This window comes from Balaenoptera physalus, assembly GCF_965194825.1.
Source record: "Balaenoptera physalus genome assembly, chromosome: 9".
NCBI classification, from domain to species: Eukaryota; Metazoa; Chordata; class Mammalia; order Artiodactyla; family Balaenopteridae; genus Balaenoptera; species Balaenoptera physalus.
In genome coordinates, this window is record NC_138888.1 from 90,351,120 (window position 1) to 90,363,456 (window position 12,337).

At 33.3% G+C, this 12,337-nt stretch overlaps 1 protein-coding gene across 12 annotated transcripts in view; it reads right to left on the reverse strand.

Annotated features, from left to right (window-relative positions):
- DOP1A (DOP1 leucine zipper like protein A) overlaps window positions 1-12,337 on the reverse strand; it is a 113,168-nt gene that overhangs the window by 61,808 nt on the left and 39,023 nt on the right. For all 12 annotated transcript variants that reach the window (XR_014267173.1, XM_082474056.1, XM_082474049.1 and 9 more), the window contains exons 5-7: window positions 10,149-10,342; window positions 5,641-5,735; window positions 489-588 (exon numbers count right to left, since the gene is read on the reverse strand). Coding sequence is in view for 11 of the 12 variants with exons in the window: in XM_082474056.1 (XP_082330182.1) it covers window positions 489-588; window positions 5,641-5,735; window positions 10,149-10,342 (389 nt within the window). In the remaining variant the exon portion in view is untranslated. The remainder of the gene's footprint in view (window positions 1-488; window positions 589-5,640; window positions 5,736-10,148; window positions 10,343-12,337) is intronic.

The following is a 12,337-nucleotide window of genomic DNA, read 5'->3' on the forward strand; positions in this document are numbered from 1 at the left end:
AAAATAAGTTATATTGTGTCTTCTCACTCTAGGCAGTAAAGAGTTGTGAAGACAGGCCGAACACTCACAAAAAGTATGGAAGAACAAAGTGTACACAATATTTTACTGCCTGAGTGGGAGACAGGTACCATGTGTGGGACAGTAGTACTAGTCCTGATTCCTTTCAAGTTTTGGATATTGTGTCATTATTTTGATTATGGATTTATCCTTCTTTGTCTACATACTTAGAGTATAACAGCCTCAATTTATAAGGGGAAAAAAATCTTGTCAAAGGAAACATGACCTATAGATTAAAACAGCTTCTTCAACTAAGAAGCTTTTGAGATTTCTTCATACCATACACAACTCATACTGTCTTTATTTTTATTGTCTATTTAAGTAAACTTTTAGTTTCTTAATTTAGGACATACATAAACTTGATAATACTTATGTATGGAAAATTTCCCTTCATCCTTTCCTAGCTAAGACCACACACATCAAACACTTACCGAGAAGCCAGGCATAAAGTCTTCGGTTCAGGGACATATCCCTCCTTAATACTACGTGCAGGGCTGCTGACAAGATCCTTATCATGTCTGGTCGAGTGGCCTGCAACAGTTGGGAATGTGGTTGTACTTAATCACATACAAAAATATATTACTTTCTTTCCTCTTTAAAAAAATAATACCTCACAGTACATTCAGAACTTGAGGGTTTATGAGGTCCTTTCATACAACATTATCTCATTTGATCTTTCAAACACAGGAATTATTACTTCCATGTTACAGATTAGGAAACAGAAAAGCTGGATAACACAGCTATTTAATTGCATAGCTAAAACTATAACTGAAATAGTTTAACTTCCATTTTAAAGTTCTTTATCCTATCCAATATTAGCAAAATCTGTCAGAAACAAAGAAATTGGAGCCAGAAGGGACAGACACAAGAAAATAATACACCTTTAGTCGTTCACATTCATAGTGGTGTCAACTGACTATAAATAAACTGTTCAGAAGTTCACTATCTTCATCAATTCCAAGTCTTTCATTTCCTGTTCTTTTTAAAATTTTTATCCTGTAGTATTTCAAACACGGAGAAATACAGAAAACAATATAATGAACCCTTTTTGTAACCATCACCCAGCTTTAACAAATCTTAATATCTTTTTTTCATTTTACTCCAGGTCTTTTAAAGAGAAATAATTCACTTTTTTCTTTGCCTCTTTCCTAATAGCCTTAATTAGATGTTTAAAATATGATTTACTAAAGGAGATCTGGTTTCAGCTAAAAGAGTTCAAGTTAAAAGAAAAAAGGAAAGCAGTTAATTAAATTGCTGTCAATTTTAAGAATATTACTAGATAATCACTTTAGAATAGAATTTTGGAATTTGAGCATTAGAAGGTATGGTAGAAATCACCTAGTCTCACAACCACTTTAGAATAAAGGACCAGAGCCTCACAGGGCCTAAGTACTTAAATGCCTTGCTGGTGCCCAGCTGATAGAGAATGCACCTCTCCTTAATCAGACTACCCAACTTTTTACTACACCATGCTTTTTGACAGACAGTATTAGAAAGGAATTCACCCAACTTGCTTATTTTAAAGGAATCTTAGAGAAATAACTGACACGTTACAGAACACAGATCATCAGCAGCTGCCAAAATACGGTCACTCATCTGAACACAGATGTCTTCTATTCATCTAAGCAATTCTCAAACGGTGGTTCCCAGACTCCCGGGGATCTCTAAGAGCCTTTCAGGAGGACCACAAGGTTAAAAAAAAATTATAAAACAATACCAAGATGTTATTTGCCTTTTTTGATGTTTTAACATTTGCTCTGATCATGCAATAGTGGGTAAAACTGCTGGCATCTTAACACAAAAAGAAGCAGTACCAGAGTGGCATCCACTGTACTTGTAGTCATTGTATTTTTTACTGTTATGTATTTACAGTAAAATTCAAAAACAAAAAAAGAAAAAAGTTTCACTTAAGAATGTCGATTAAACAGCAAACATTTATTTTTATTAAATATTGACTCTTGAGTACCTGTCTTTTAATATTCTGTGTAATGAAAGTATACATAAAGCACTCCTACTGTAAACTGAAGCATGATGGATGTCTCGAGGAAAAGCACTTGTGTGACTATTTGAATTGTGAGGTGAACTACCAGCTATTTGTCACAGAATACCACTTTTACCTGCAAGAATGACTGATATGATCTATGATTATTCAGGCTTGGACACCTGGCAGACATTTTCTCAAAAATAAACAAAGTGAGCCTGTCACTTCAAGGAAAACAATTAATATTCATTGTTACAAATAATAAAATTTAAGCTTCCAAGAGAAAATTAGAATTTTGGAAAATTTGTATTTGGTTTGAAATTATATTGAATTGAACGGAATTGGCTTGAAAGCTTCCCAATACCTAACAAACTTTACTGATGAGATCAGTGGTGATACTAGTAAATGTGACTGTTGCTGTGTTAACACTTGGGTGATATGCATAATTCAGTAAAACAACACTTTCCAAACAACCAATCATGATGTTACAAAAGCATGTATGGGTAAAAGATCCATTCAAAGTGCAAGACAGACCAGTGGACTTTAATGAAACGCACTATGAAAAGTTCATTGATATGGTTTTAGACTCCATATTACAACTAATTGTTTTGAAAACTATAGCTTGTTGAGTTTTGGTGTAGTATCAAAGAAAAATATACTATTTTAACAAAAAAGACTATTGAAATACTCCTTCCTTTTCCAACTAGTATCTGTGTGAGAACAAATTTTTTTTTTTTTTTTTTTTTTTAATTTTTAAACTTTGGGTTTATTTATATATTTATTTATTTATTTATTTATGGCTGAGTTGGGTCTTCGTTTCTGTGCTAGGGCTTTCTCTAGTTGCAGCAAGTGGGGGCCACTCTTCATCGCGGTGCGCGGGCCTCTCATTCTCGCGGCCTCTCTTGTTGCGGAGCACAGGCTCCAGACGCGCGGGCTCAGTAATTGTGGCTCACAGGCCTGGTTGCTCCGCGGCATGTGGGATCTTCCCAGACCAGGGCTCGAACCCATGTCCCCTGCATTGGCAGGCAGACTCTCAACCACTGCACCACCAGGGAAGCCCGAGAACAAATTTTATCCATATACTTCAATCAAAAGAAAAAAATCACAACAGAGTGAATGCTGAAGTAGATACGAGCATTCTGCTTTCTACTATTAGACCAGACATTAAAGAGATTTGCAAAAAATATAAAACAATGCTAATCTACTAATTCTTTTTAACATGTTGGAAAATACTCTCAAAAAATATTATTTGTACTCATGTGATAACTTTGTTATTATTTTAAATGAATTAGTAAATATTTTAAAATTTGTCAGTTTTAATTTATAATATGATAAACATAGATAGATCTAACCTACATAAGCAAAAGAATTTTTAGGATCCTCAATATTTTTAAAGAGTGTAATGGGGTCCTGAAACCAAAGAACTGCTGATCTACCTATTTAACCTCAGATATGTAGGTCACAGATATTGTCACAAGATATGAAAAGTACTCATGTCTTCCAATCTTATTTTGAGAGAAAAGCTTACTTTCCTAAGAAAGTAAGAAGTCACTTCTTGATTACTATTGACATCACTACGTATTGCTAATATGGAAAAAAATTCTATTATAATCTCAATTAAAGGTCTAACTTCTAGAGATTAGGGTCAACTTTCCATAAAATTACTAAAAAGAGTCTAATAAACTTGTAAAGTGCTAACACTCCTAACAGCAATCACTCTTTTTGGGATAAGGTAATGAAGGCTCTCTTAAATTACCATTGCAATCAATACTTGTTATGAGTTTATTACATGCAAGACATGTAAAGGAGGAAAATGGGGAACAAAGATTACTCTGTCATGATCCTTTGATCCTTTTTCTCAGGTAATCTAATAATATGGTATAGTAATGGGGGGGAAGAGTATTAGAATTGGGTCTGGGTGGAGCATGTACTTTTAAAAAACATATTCAACACAGCTATTGTTTTCATAATACAAATTACAGAAGGAAGGCAGAGAAAATCTTCTTGGTGGGTAGGGATACAGAGGTGGTAGAGTAAGAAAGTACTGAAAGAAGCTCAGGCTGAAAAAAGGCTGAGAAGTACTGGTCTAGTGAGATTACATTGTTCTTCTCAATTTAAGTCTACCATGACTTAATTCTTTAGATCTTGCTGAATCATCTATCAGTATACTGAAGGACTAATAGCGCTGAAAGTTTGAAAGGGAAGAAAGCAATGGGAATGTTTAAGAGTAAAGGTTAATACGTTTCTTTAATAAACATTTTAGGCTTTTGAGCCACATATATTTCTTTGCCATAATCTCCTTTGTTTTCTTTTATAAGCTTTTTAAAAAGTAAAAAATCATTCTTACCTTGCAGGCTGCTTGCCCACCTCTCTACTGGTAAGCTTAGACTACACTGATATGCCCCAGCAGCCATTTCTGTGAAAAGCCAGAGGCAGAATAAAGGCCCCTGGCTTAAGGATGGCAAGTCTTAAAATAGAAACTGGGGGTGGTTTATGTCCCACCCCTATAAAAATACTGTTCCTATTACTAGGGAACAGTATAGGCAATGAAGGGTAAGATTCTTCAATTATTAATAACTCAATTTCAAACTGAATAAAGTAATAAAGAAAAATTTGAGCATGGCCAATCATAATGAAAATTCACTAGTTATCTACTAACCACAGCTCTTAAAAAATCCCAAATAATAGTCTTTTCTGCTAATGACATTTTAGAAACAAACTTACTTTTCCAAGGTAAAAGTTTTCCATTTCTTATTACATTTGTTAGGTATGTAGTTCCACCATTCTGAATACTTACACATTGGTGCTCTAAATTGCTCATCAGAATTTAGAACTCAAAAGAATTTAGATCACTTCCTTAAAAAATGAGGATAGTGATTAAATTAAGTTCCAGCTTCATTTACAATTTAAGTGAGCTATTCTCATCTGTCATGAAAGTACAGTTGACCCATGAACAAAGAGGGGGTTAAGAGTGCCGACAGTTAATGGAAAATCCAAGCATAATTTCAGTCGGCCCACCATATCCGCAGTTCCATATCCTAGGATTCAAACAACCGTGGATCTTGTAGTACTGTAGTATTTACTACTGAAAAAAAATCTGCATATAAGTGGACCTGTGCAGTTCAAACCCTTGTTCAAATTTCAACTGTACTAGAGAATGTCAGAGTAACTAAATATTTGGCTTTCAAATTACAGCCAACTCTGCTAAGGGTCTGACATACATCCCCAAAATCACCAAACCAAGAAAAGATGACATTAGGACAGAGATAACAGCTAGGTAGAAGGCCTGGGTCTCAGAGTCTTGGCTTACTCACAGCTAGCAATGAATAACAGTACCTCTTGCTTTTTAAAGGTTAAAACTTTTTTTTAAAGGTATGAAATAATCTATTTCATTCTTCATATTCTTATCCAAATTAATAAATCTTATTTTCCCCCAAATTTCACAAATTCCACTCCTTAAAAAGGGAACTTGTTTTCTATGTACTTACTGGTTTATAAAACAAAAGAATCCAACTTAAATCCAATTTTAAAAATAACTACACATCAGGAATCTATGAATTTCGAAAGAATGCCTTATGTTGATATTGGCATTATTGTTTTACCTGACTCATGTGGAATGGAAAACAGAAGAGTATGAGGTCCAGTGTGCTTCTCTGTACCAGTACACTTGAATCCTGCACCGAAGTGCTTACTGCTTCTACCTAAAATAAGAGAGTCTTTAGTATCTATTGTGTATTACCCTGGGAAATAGTTACCATGAAAATGTAACAATGCTTCATTTTCCTCAAAAAAAAGAAGTATGCTTCCAAGTTTCTTATATCACTAATTACACATTTTTACATTGTTTTGAATAGGTAAATATAATAGTTTAAAATTAAGGAGCACAAAAGAGTACACAGCCAAAAGTTTCTCCCCCATCTGTTTCCAACCACCCAGTTTTGTTTGTGTAAACAATCAAGACTACTGAATACTTTCTGTAAATATAAGTAGATAAAAACATGCATGCATAATCCCAAACTCTGCCTTTTTCATTTAACAACATACTCTGAAGAGCTTTCCTTAACACTACACAAAGAGCTTCATTTTTTATATCCGAAGAAATACTTCCTTTCATAGATGAATCGTAATTTAACTAGGCTCCTAATGATGGACATTTATACTGTTTACAACCAATTACTATTGTAAATAATGTTGCAATATACTTACACAATATACAAGCACACCTATAGGATAAATCTTTCAAAGCAAAATTGCCAGATATTGTGATATACGCAGTTGCAATTTAAATAGTGTAATGCTTTGTCTTAAGGTTATGTATATTTATATTCTCACCAGCTCTGTGTGACAATTTGTTTTTCCGTGTTTACCCACACATTTTTTGTTTTTGCCAATCTGATATATGAAAACGGGTATCTTCATACAGTTTAAATTTTTATTTCTCTTCTTATAAATAACATTGAGAATTTTTTCGTACCCTTGAATTATTTTTATTTCCTTAGGTTAAGTTTCTGTTCAAATCAATCTTTCTACTTGACTATTAATATTTACTTATTTATTTATGTAGCTCTTTGAATAATAAGGAGGTTAATCCTTTGACTGTGATGTATTATAAACAGTTTTCCAATTATGGCACTTGTTTTTTTAAAGAAATTTTAAAAAATGACTTCTTTAAAACTTCCATTAAGTCATTAAAAGGAAATGTAACAATACCTTTGGAAAATAGTTTGGTAGTTTCTTATAACCTTAAAACATATATTAGGAGAAAATATAGAAGTAAATCTGTTTGAGCTTAGATTAGACCCAATTTCTTAGATAATATCTAACACCAAAAGCACAAATGACAAAAAAGAAAACAGATAAATCGGATTTGATCAAAATTAAAATTTTTGTGCTTCAAAGGACACTATCAAGAAAGTGAGAAGACAACTGAGAGAATGGGAGAAAATATTTTTAAATCATATATATGATAAGAATTTAATATCCAAAATGTATAGAGAACTCCTACAACATAACAACAAAAAGAGAAATAAACCAATTTAAATAATGGGTAAAGAATTTGAACAGACATTTCTCCAAAGATTTAAAGATGGCCAATAACCACAAATATGTCCAACATCATTAGTCATCAGGGAAATGCAAATCAAAACCACAATAACACTTTACACCCATTAGGATGGCTATAATAAAAAAGACAGACAATAACAAGTATTGAAATGGATGTAGAGAAAAGGGAACCCTCGTATATTGCTAATTGGAATGTACATCAGTACAGTCACTTTGGAAAACAGTTTGCCAGTTCCTCAAAAAGTTAAACATAGTTACCATATGACCCAGTAATCCCACTGTTAGGTGTATACCTAGAAGATACAAAAACTTATGTCTACACAAAAACTTATACATGAATGTTCATAAAGAATTATTCCTCAATAGCCAAAAAGTAGAAGTAACCCAAACTGTAATAAACTGAATGATGGATAAATAAAATGTGTTATATCCACACAATAGAATATTAATCAGCCATTAAAAGGAATGAAGTACATGCTTCAATATGAACAAATCTTGAAAATATTATGGTAAGTGAAAGAAGCTATTCATAAAAGACTACATATTATATATTCCATTTATATGAGATGTCCAGAATAGGCAAATCTATAGAAACAGAAAATAGACAGTGGTTGCTAGGGACAGGAGTGAGGGGAAAATGTGATGTGATTAATGGGTACAGATGGGGTTTCTTTCTGGGGTGACGAAAATGTTCTCAAATTAGTGGTGATAGTTGTACAACTTTGTGAATATACTAAAAACCACTGAACTGTACAATTCAAAAGGATAAATTTCATGGTATGTGAATTATATCTCAATAATGCTGTTAAACATATATTTACCTTATAAAGTTAAACATATATTTACCTTATAAAGCAGGAATCCCATTCCTAGGTATGGGATTAAACATATATTTACCTTATAAAGCAGGAATCCCATTCCTAGGTATTTTCCCAAGAAATAAGAATATATGTCTGGATAAAGAAGATGTGGTACATATATACAATGGAATATTACTCAGCCATTAAAAAGAATGAAATAATGCCATTTGCAGCAACATAGATGGACCTAGAGATTATCATACTAAGTGAAGTAAGTCAGACAGAGAAAGACAAGTATCATATGATATCACTTATATAAGGAATCTTTAAAAAATGATACAAATGAACTTATTTACAAAACAGAAACAGACTCACAGACTTAGAAAACAAACTTATGGTTACCAAAGGGGGAAGATGGGGGGAAGGGATAAATTAGGAGGTTGGGAGTAACATATACACACTACTGTATTTAAAACAGATAACCAACAAAGACCTACTGTATAGCACAGGGAACTCTACTTAATATTCTGTAATAATCTAAATGGGAAAAGAATTTGAAAAAGAATAGATATATGCATATGTATAACTGAATCATGTTGCTGTGCACTTGAGGCTAACATTATAAATCAACTATATTCCAATATAAAATAAAAATTTTTTAAAAAAGAGGGACTTCCCTGGTGGTCCAGTGGTTAGGAATCTGCCTTCCAATGCAGGGGACGCGGGTTCAATCCCTGGTCGGGGAACTAAGATCCCACATGCCGCGGGGCAACTAAGCCTGCAGCCTCTAGAGCCTGTGAGCCACACCTAGAGAGGCTGCGTGCCTCAACTACCAAGTCCACGTGCTCTGGAGCCCGTGCACCACAACTAGAGAGCCCACACCCTGCAACTATTGAGCCCGTGCGCTCTAGAGCCTGAGTGCCACAGCTGGAGAGAAGCCCGTGTGCCCCAACAAAAGATCGTGTGTGCCACAACCAAGACCCAACGCAGCCAAATAAATAAATATGAAAAAAAAAGAGAAATAGTTGTAAATGGAAAAAAAAGAACATATGTCTATATAAATAACTGTATGCAAATGTTTATATTAGTTTTATTCATAAATGCCCCAAACTGGAAAGAACTCAAATGTTCATTAATCAGTGAATGAATAAACAAACTATGGTATATTCATACAATACTACATAGCAATATAAAAGAACAAACTATTGATACATGCAAAAACATGGATGATTCTCAAACATGTTGTACAAAGTGAAAGAAACCAGACAACAGCTAACACTGCATGATTCTATTATGTAACATTCTGTAAAAAGCACAATCTACAGGAATAGAAAATAGTGTTTACAAGGGCTTGGGAGTGTAGGGGAATGAGAGTGACTACGAAGGGACAAAAAAGAACTTTTTGGGGTGATGTAAATGTTCTCTATCTTGATTTTATAGTATGTATATATGTATATAGTATGTATAGTATACTATAGTATGTATGAATTTGACAAATGACTGTATTTGTCAAATTCATACAACTGTACACATGAGTTAATTTCAGTGTATGTTAATTATACTTTAATACATATAACCAAAAATCTGCATAAAAATCTGTCATTTCATAATCATATGGGGAAAAAGTAAAGGATGATTAATCACAACCTTTTTCTTTAAACATTCCAAAATGACCCTTAAGAGATTCTTTGTTTTTCACTCCTTGCTCATTTTAAGAGTACAGCACTCTACAGAGATAAAAGGTTTCCTTCTGTTCTTAATCTTGAAATTAAAAAGTATAAGCAAACAATCAATGTGATTTTTTTCCACTATCTTTCACCATCTGCTTTAGTAATACATCATTTTGCATAAATCCCATACAGAATCTGGCTATCACTTTGTCTAAAATCTGTCTTTCCTATAAAGAAATCTATGATCCAACAGAAGGTACACCTCGGGATAATATATATGAATGTGGCTATGTTAACAATGGTCTAATCAGTTAGCAAGATGGTAATAAAGACCATTTATTTGCTTGAATAACAGATAATAAAGATAACATATAAATAACAATTCCTTTTCCATGAAAAAAAAATTTGTAGGTTTTCAAAAAAATAATTAGCGACTATTTTGGTCTTTAAGTTTCCTTGATGAAAAATGTAAGCTCCATGAAAACAGGAACTTCATTCGTGGCACGATTTTCAGTATCTGGAATTTTGTGTCTGGCTATAAAGAAGTATGAGTTAAATGAGCAATCACATGTATACCTACCATTAGCTCAATATCACTGCCAATTATATAAAGCTGATCTTCCATGGAAAGCTTCCTGTTCAAATGGGCGAGAACATACGTGATTCCAGGTAAACGCACAGCAGGACTGGTAAGAAGACTACCCCAGAGGGCACTGTAGAATGCCGACTGGTCCACTGCAGTAGCAACCTTTTCCAGTAATGTGTTTGTTCTGAGGTACAAAATAAAGTGGTTGAAAAAGGGAAATATTTAGTTTCACGATGTTAAACACAAATCATTATCCTCTCCCAGAATGTATGAAAGCATCCCTGCCGTAGTCATATGTTCCATAGATGGGAAGAAGCATACACGTCAGAGTCAGAGAACTGGGTGTAAGTCCTGGCTCTCCCATTTACTAGCTGTGTAATCTGGGGAAATCACTTAGTCTTTCTTCAGTTCAGTTTCGTCATCCGTAAAATGAAGATAACATCAAAAACACCACCACAAGTCCCATCTGCCTCAGTGGGTTGTTAAACCCACATACATTATAGTTAATAATAATCCTACAGCAGAACATATCTTCTGTTGATTTTCTACAAAATTTTAAAGGCTATTTCTAAATATTCCCTTCTCTTTGAAATCACATTATGTAATTCACTATTTCAATGAATTATCCTATGACAAAATCAGAGATGCATTATTGTTTTATTAAGAACTGCACTTAAAGAATTACCTTTCATTTGTTTTAAACATAAGATAAACAATGCAATACAATAATACAAAAATTATTATATTGCTGTATAGCAGATTCAGAATCAAGAGAATCTGATGACGAGTTCTACTGTTAACTTACTATGTGATTTAATACTAACACTGTAATCCCTTCTAGCCTCAATTTACCTACACATTAAAAGAACATGTTTTCATATCATTTTATACAACTTGTGTGAAATAACTGGCAAAACATATTGCTATGGTCTGAATGTTTATGTCCCCTGAAAATTTATACATTAAAACCCTGATCCCCCAAAGTGATGGTATTAGAATGTGGAGCCTTTGGGAGGTGCTTAAGTCATGAGGGTGGAGCTCTCATGAATGAGATTAGTGTTCTTATGAAAGAAATACCAACAGAGCTCCAAAGTCCCTTCCAGTAGATGAGGATATAGGGAAAAGGCTCCAGCTATGAACCAGGCAGAAGCCTCTCACCAGAGCATGGCCATGTCAGCACCTTGATTTTGGACTCCCAGCCTCAAGAACTGTGAGAAATAAATTTCTGAATTTTTGCATTTCTGGATATTTCTAAATTTCTGAAAATAAATTTCTACCCAGTCTGTGGTATTTTGTTACAATAGCCCAAAGGACTAAGAAACATAACAAGATTACATCATAGAGATACCACAGTCATAAAGATCATTATTCAATTTCTACGTTAAATTTTTAATTATAACTAGCAGATTTATAAAATGGTATTCATTGTATGCTTCCCTTAGGAGAATTAATAAAACAATTTAAAACAAGACTGATTTATAAACTTAATAACATAATCTCACATTGAGTTTCTAAAATTGTAAGCAAGTAAGTAAAAAAGTTAATAAAAGTAAATGATAAGTTTTGAGGACAAAAGTATTTTTTCTCAAAGTAGCTTATAAGAGTAATCCAATATTTTCAGGATTAGATTCTTACAGCATTATGGAAGCAGATGAAATACAATAAAATAGAGTAGCTTGTCAATGCATTGGAATAAATTGTTTAAATTTAAATCATTACGTGTACTCGTAAAGAAAGTTTGGCATTTTCTTTTTCTGCCACCTTAATTCATAACTTCCTTTTTGGTAAGAATATCAGTAACAGAGATACTAAAGATACTTAACGTTACCCTGCATTGTCTACCACTATTAACTTCCAAAGAAATAACAGGCTCCAAAACAGATCAAATCATTTTCTTTGAAGAGTTAAAATATCAAGAGTATCATGTCAATAGGTTGATGCTAGGCTATTTTCCACCATTAACAATTTAAACTTGATGGCACATGGCCCAATTTCCCATTCTTTTTATTAATTTAAATGTCCTATCTATTGTACTATTATTTTAAATTATGGGTCACAAATTTTTGAGTGATTTTTATGTGCTAGGCACTAGACTAAGTGATACTGAAATATTATAGTAACACAATGAAATAGGTTATGCTTTTTTATACATGAGAAAACTCAGTAAAGTTCAGAAATG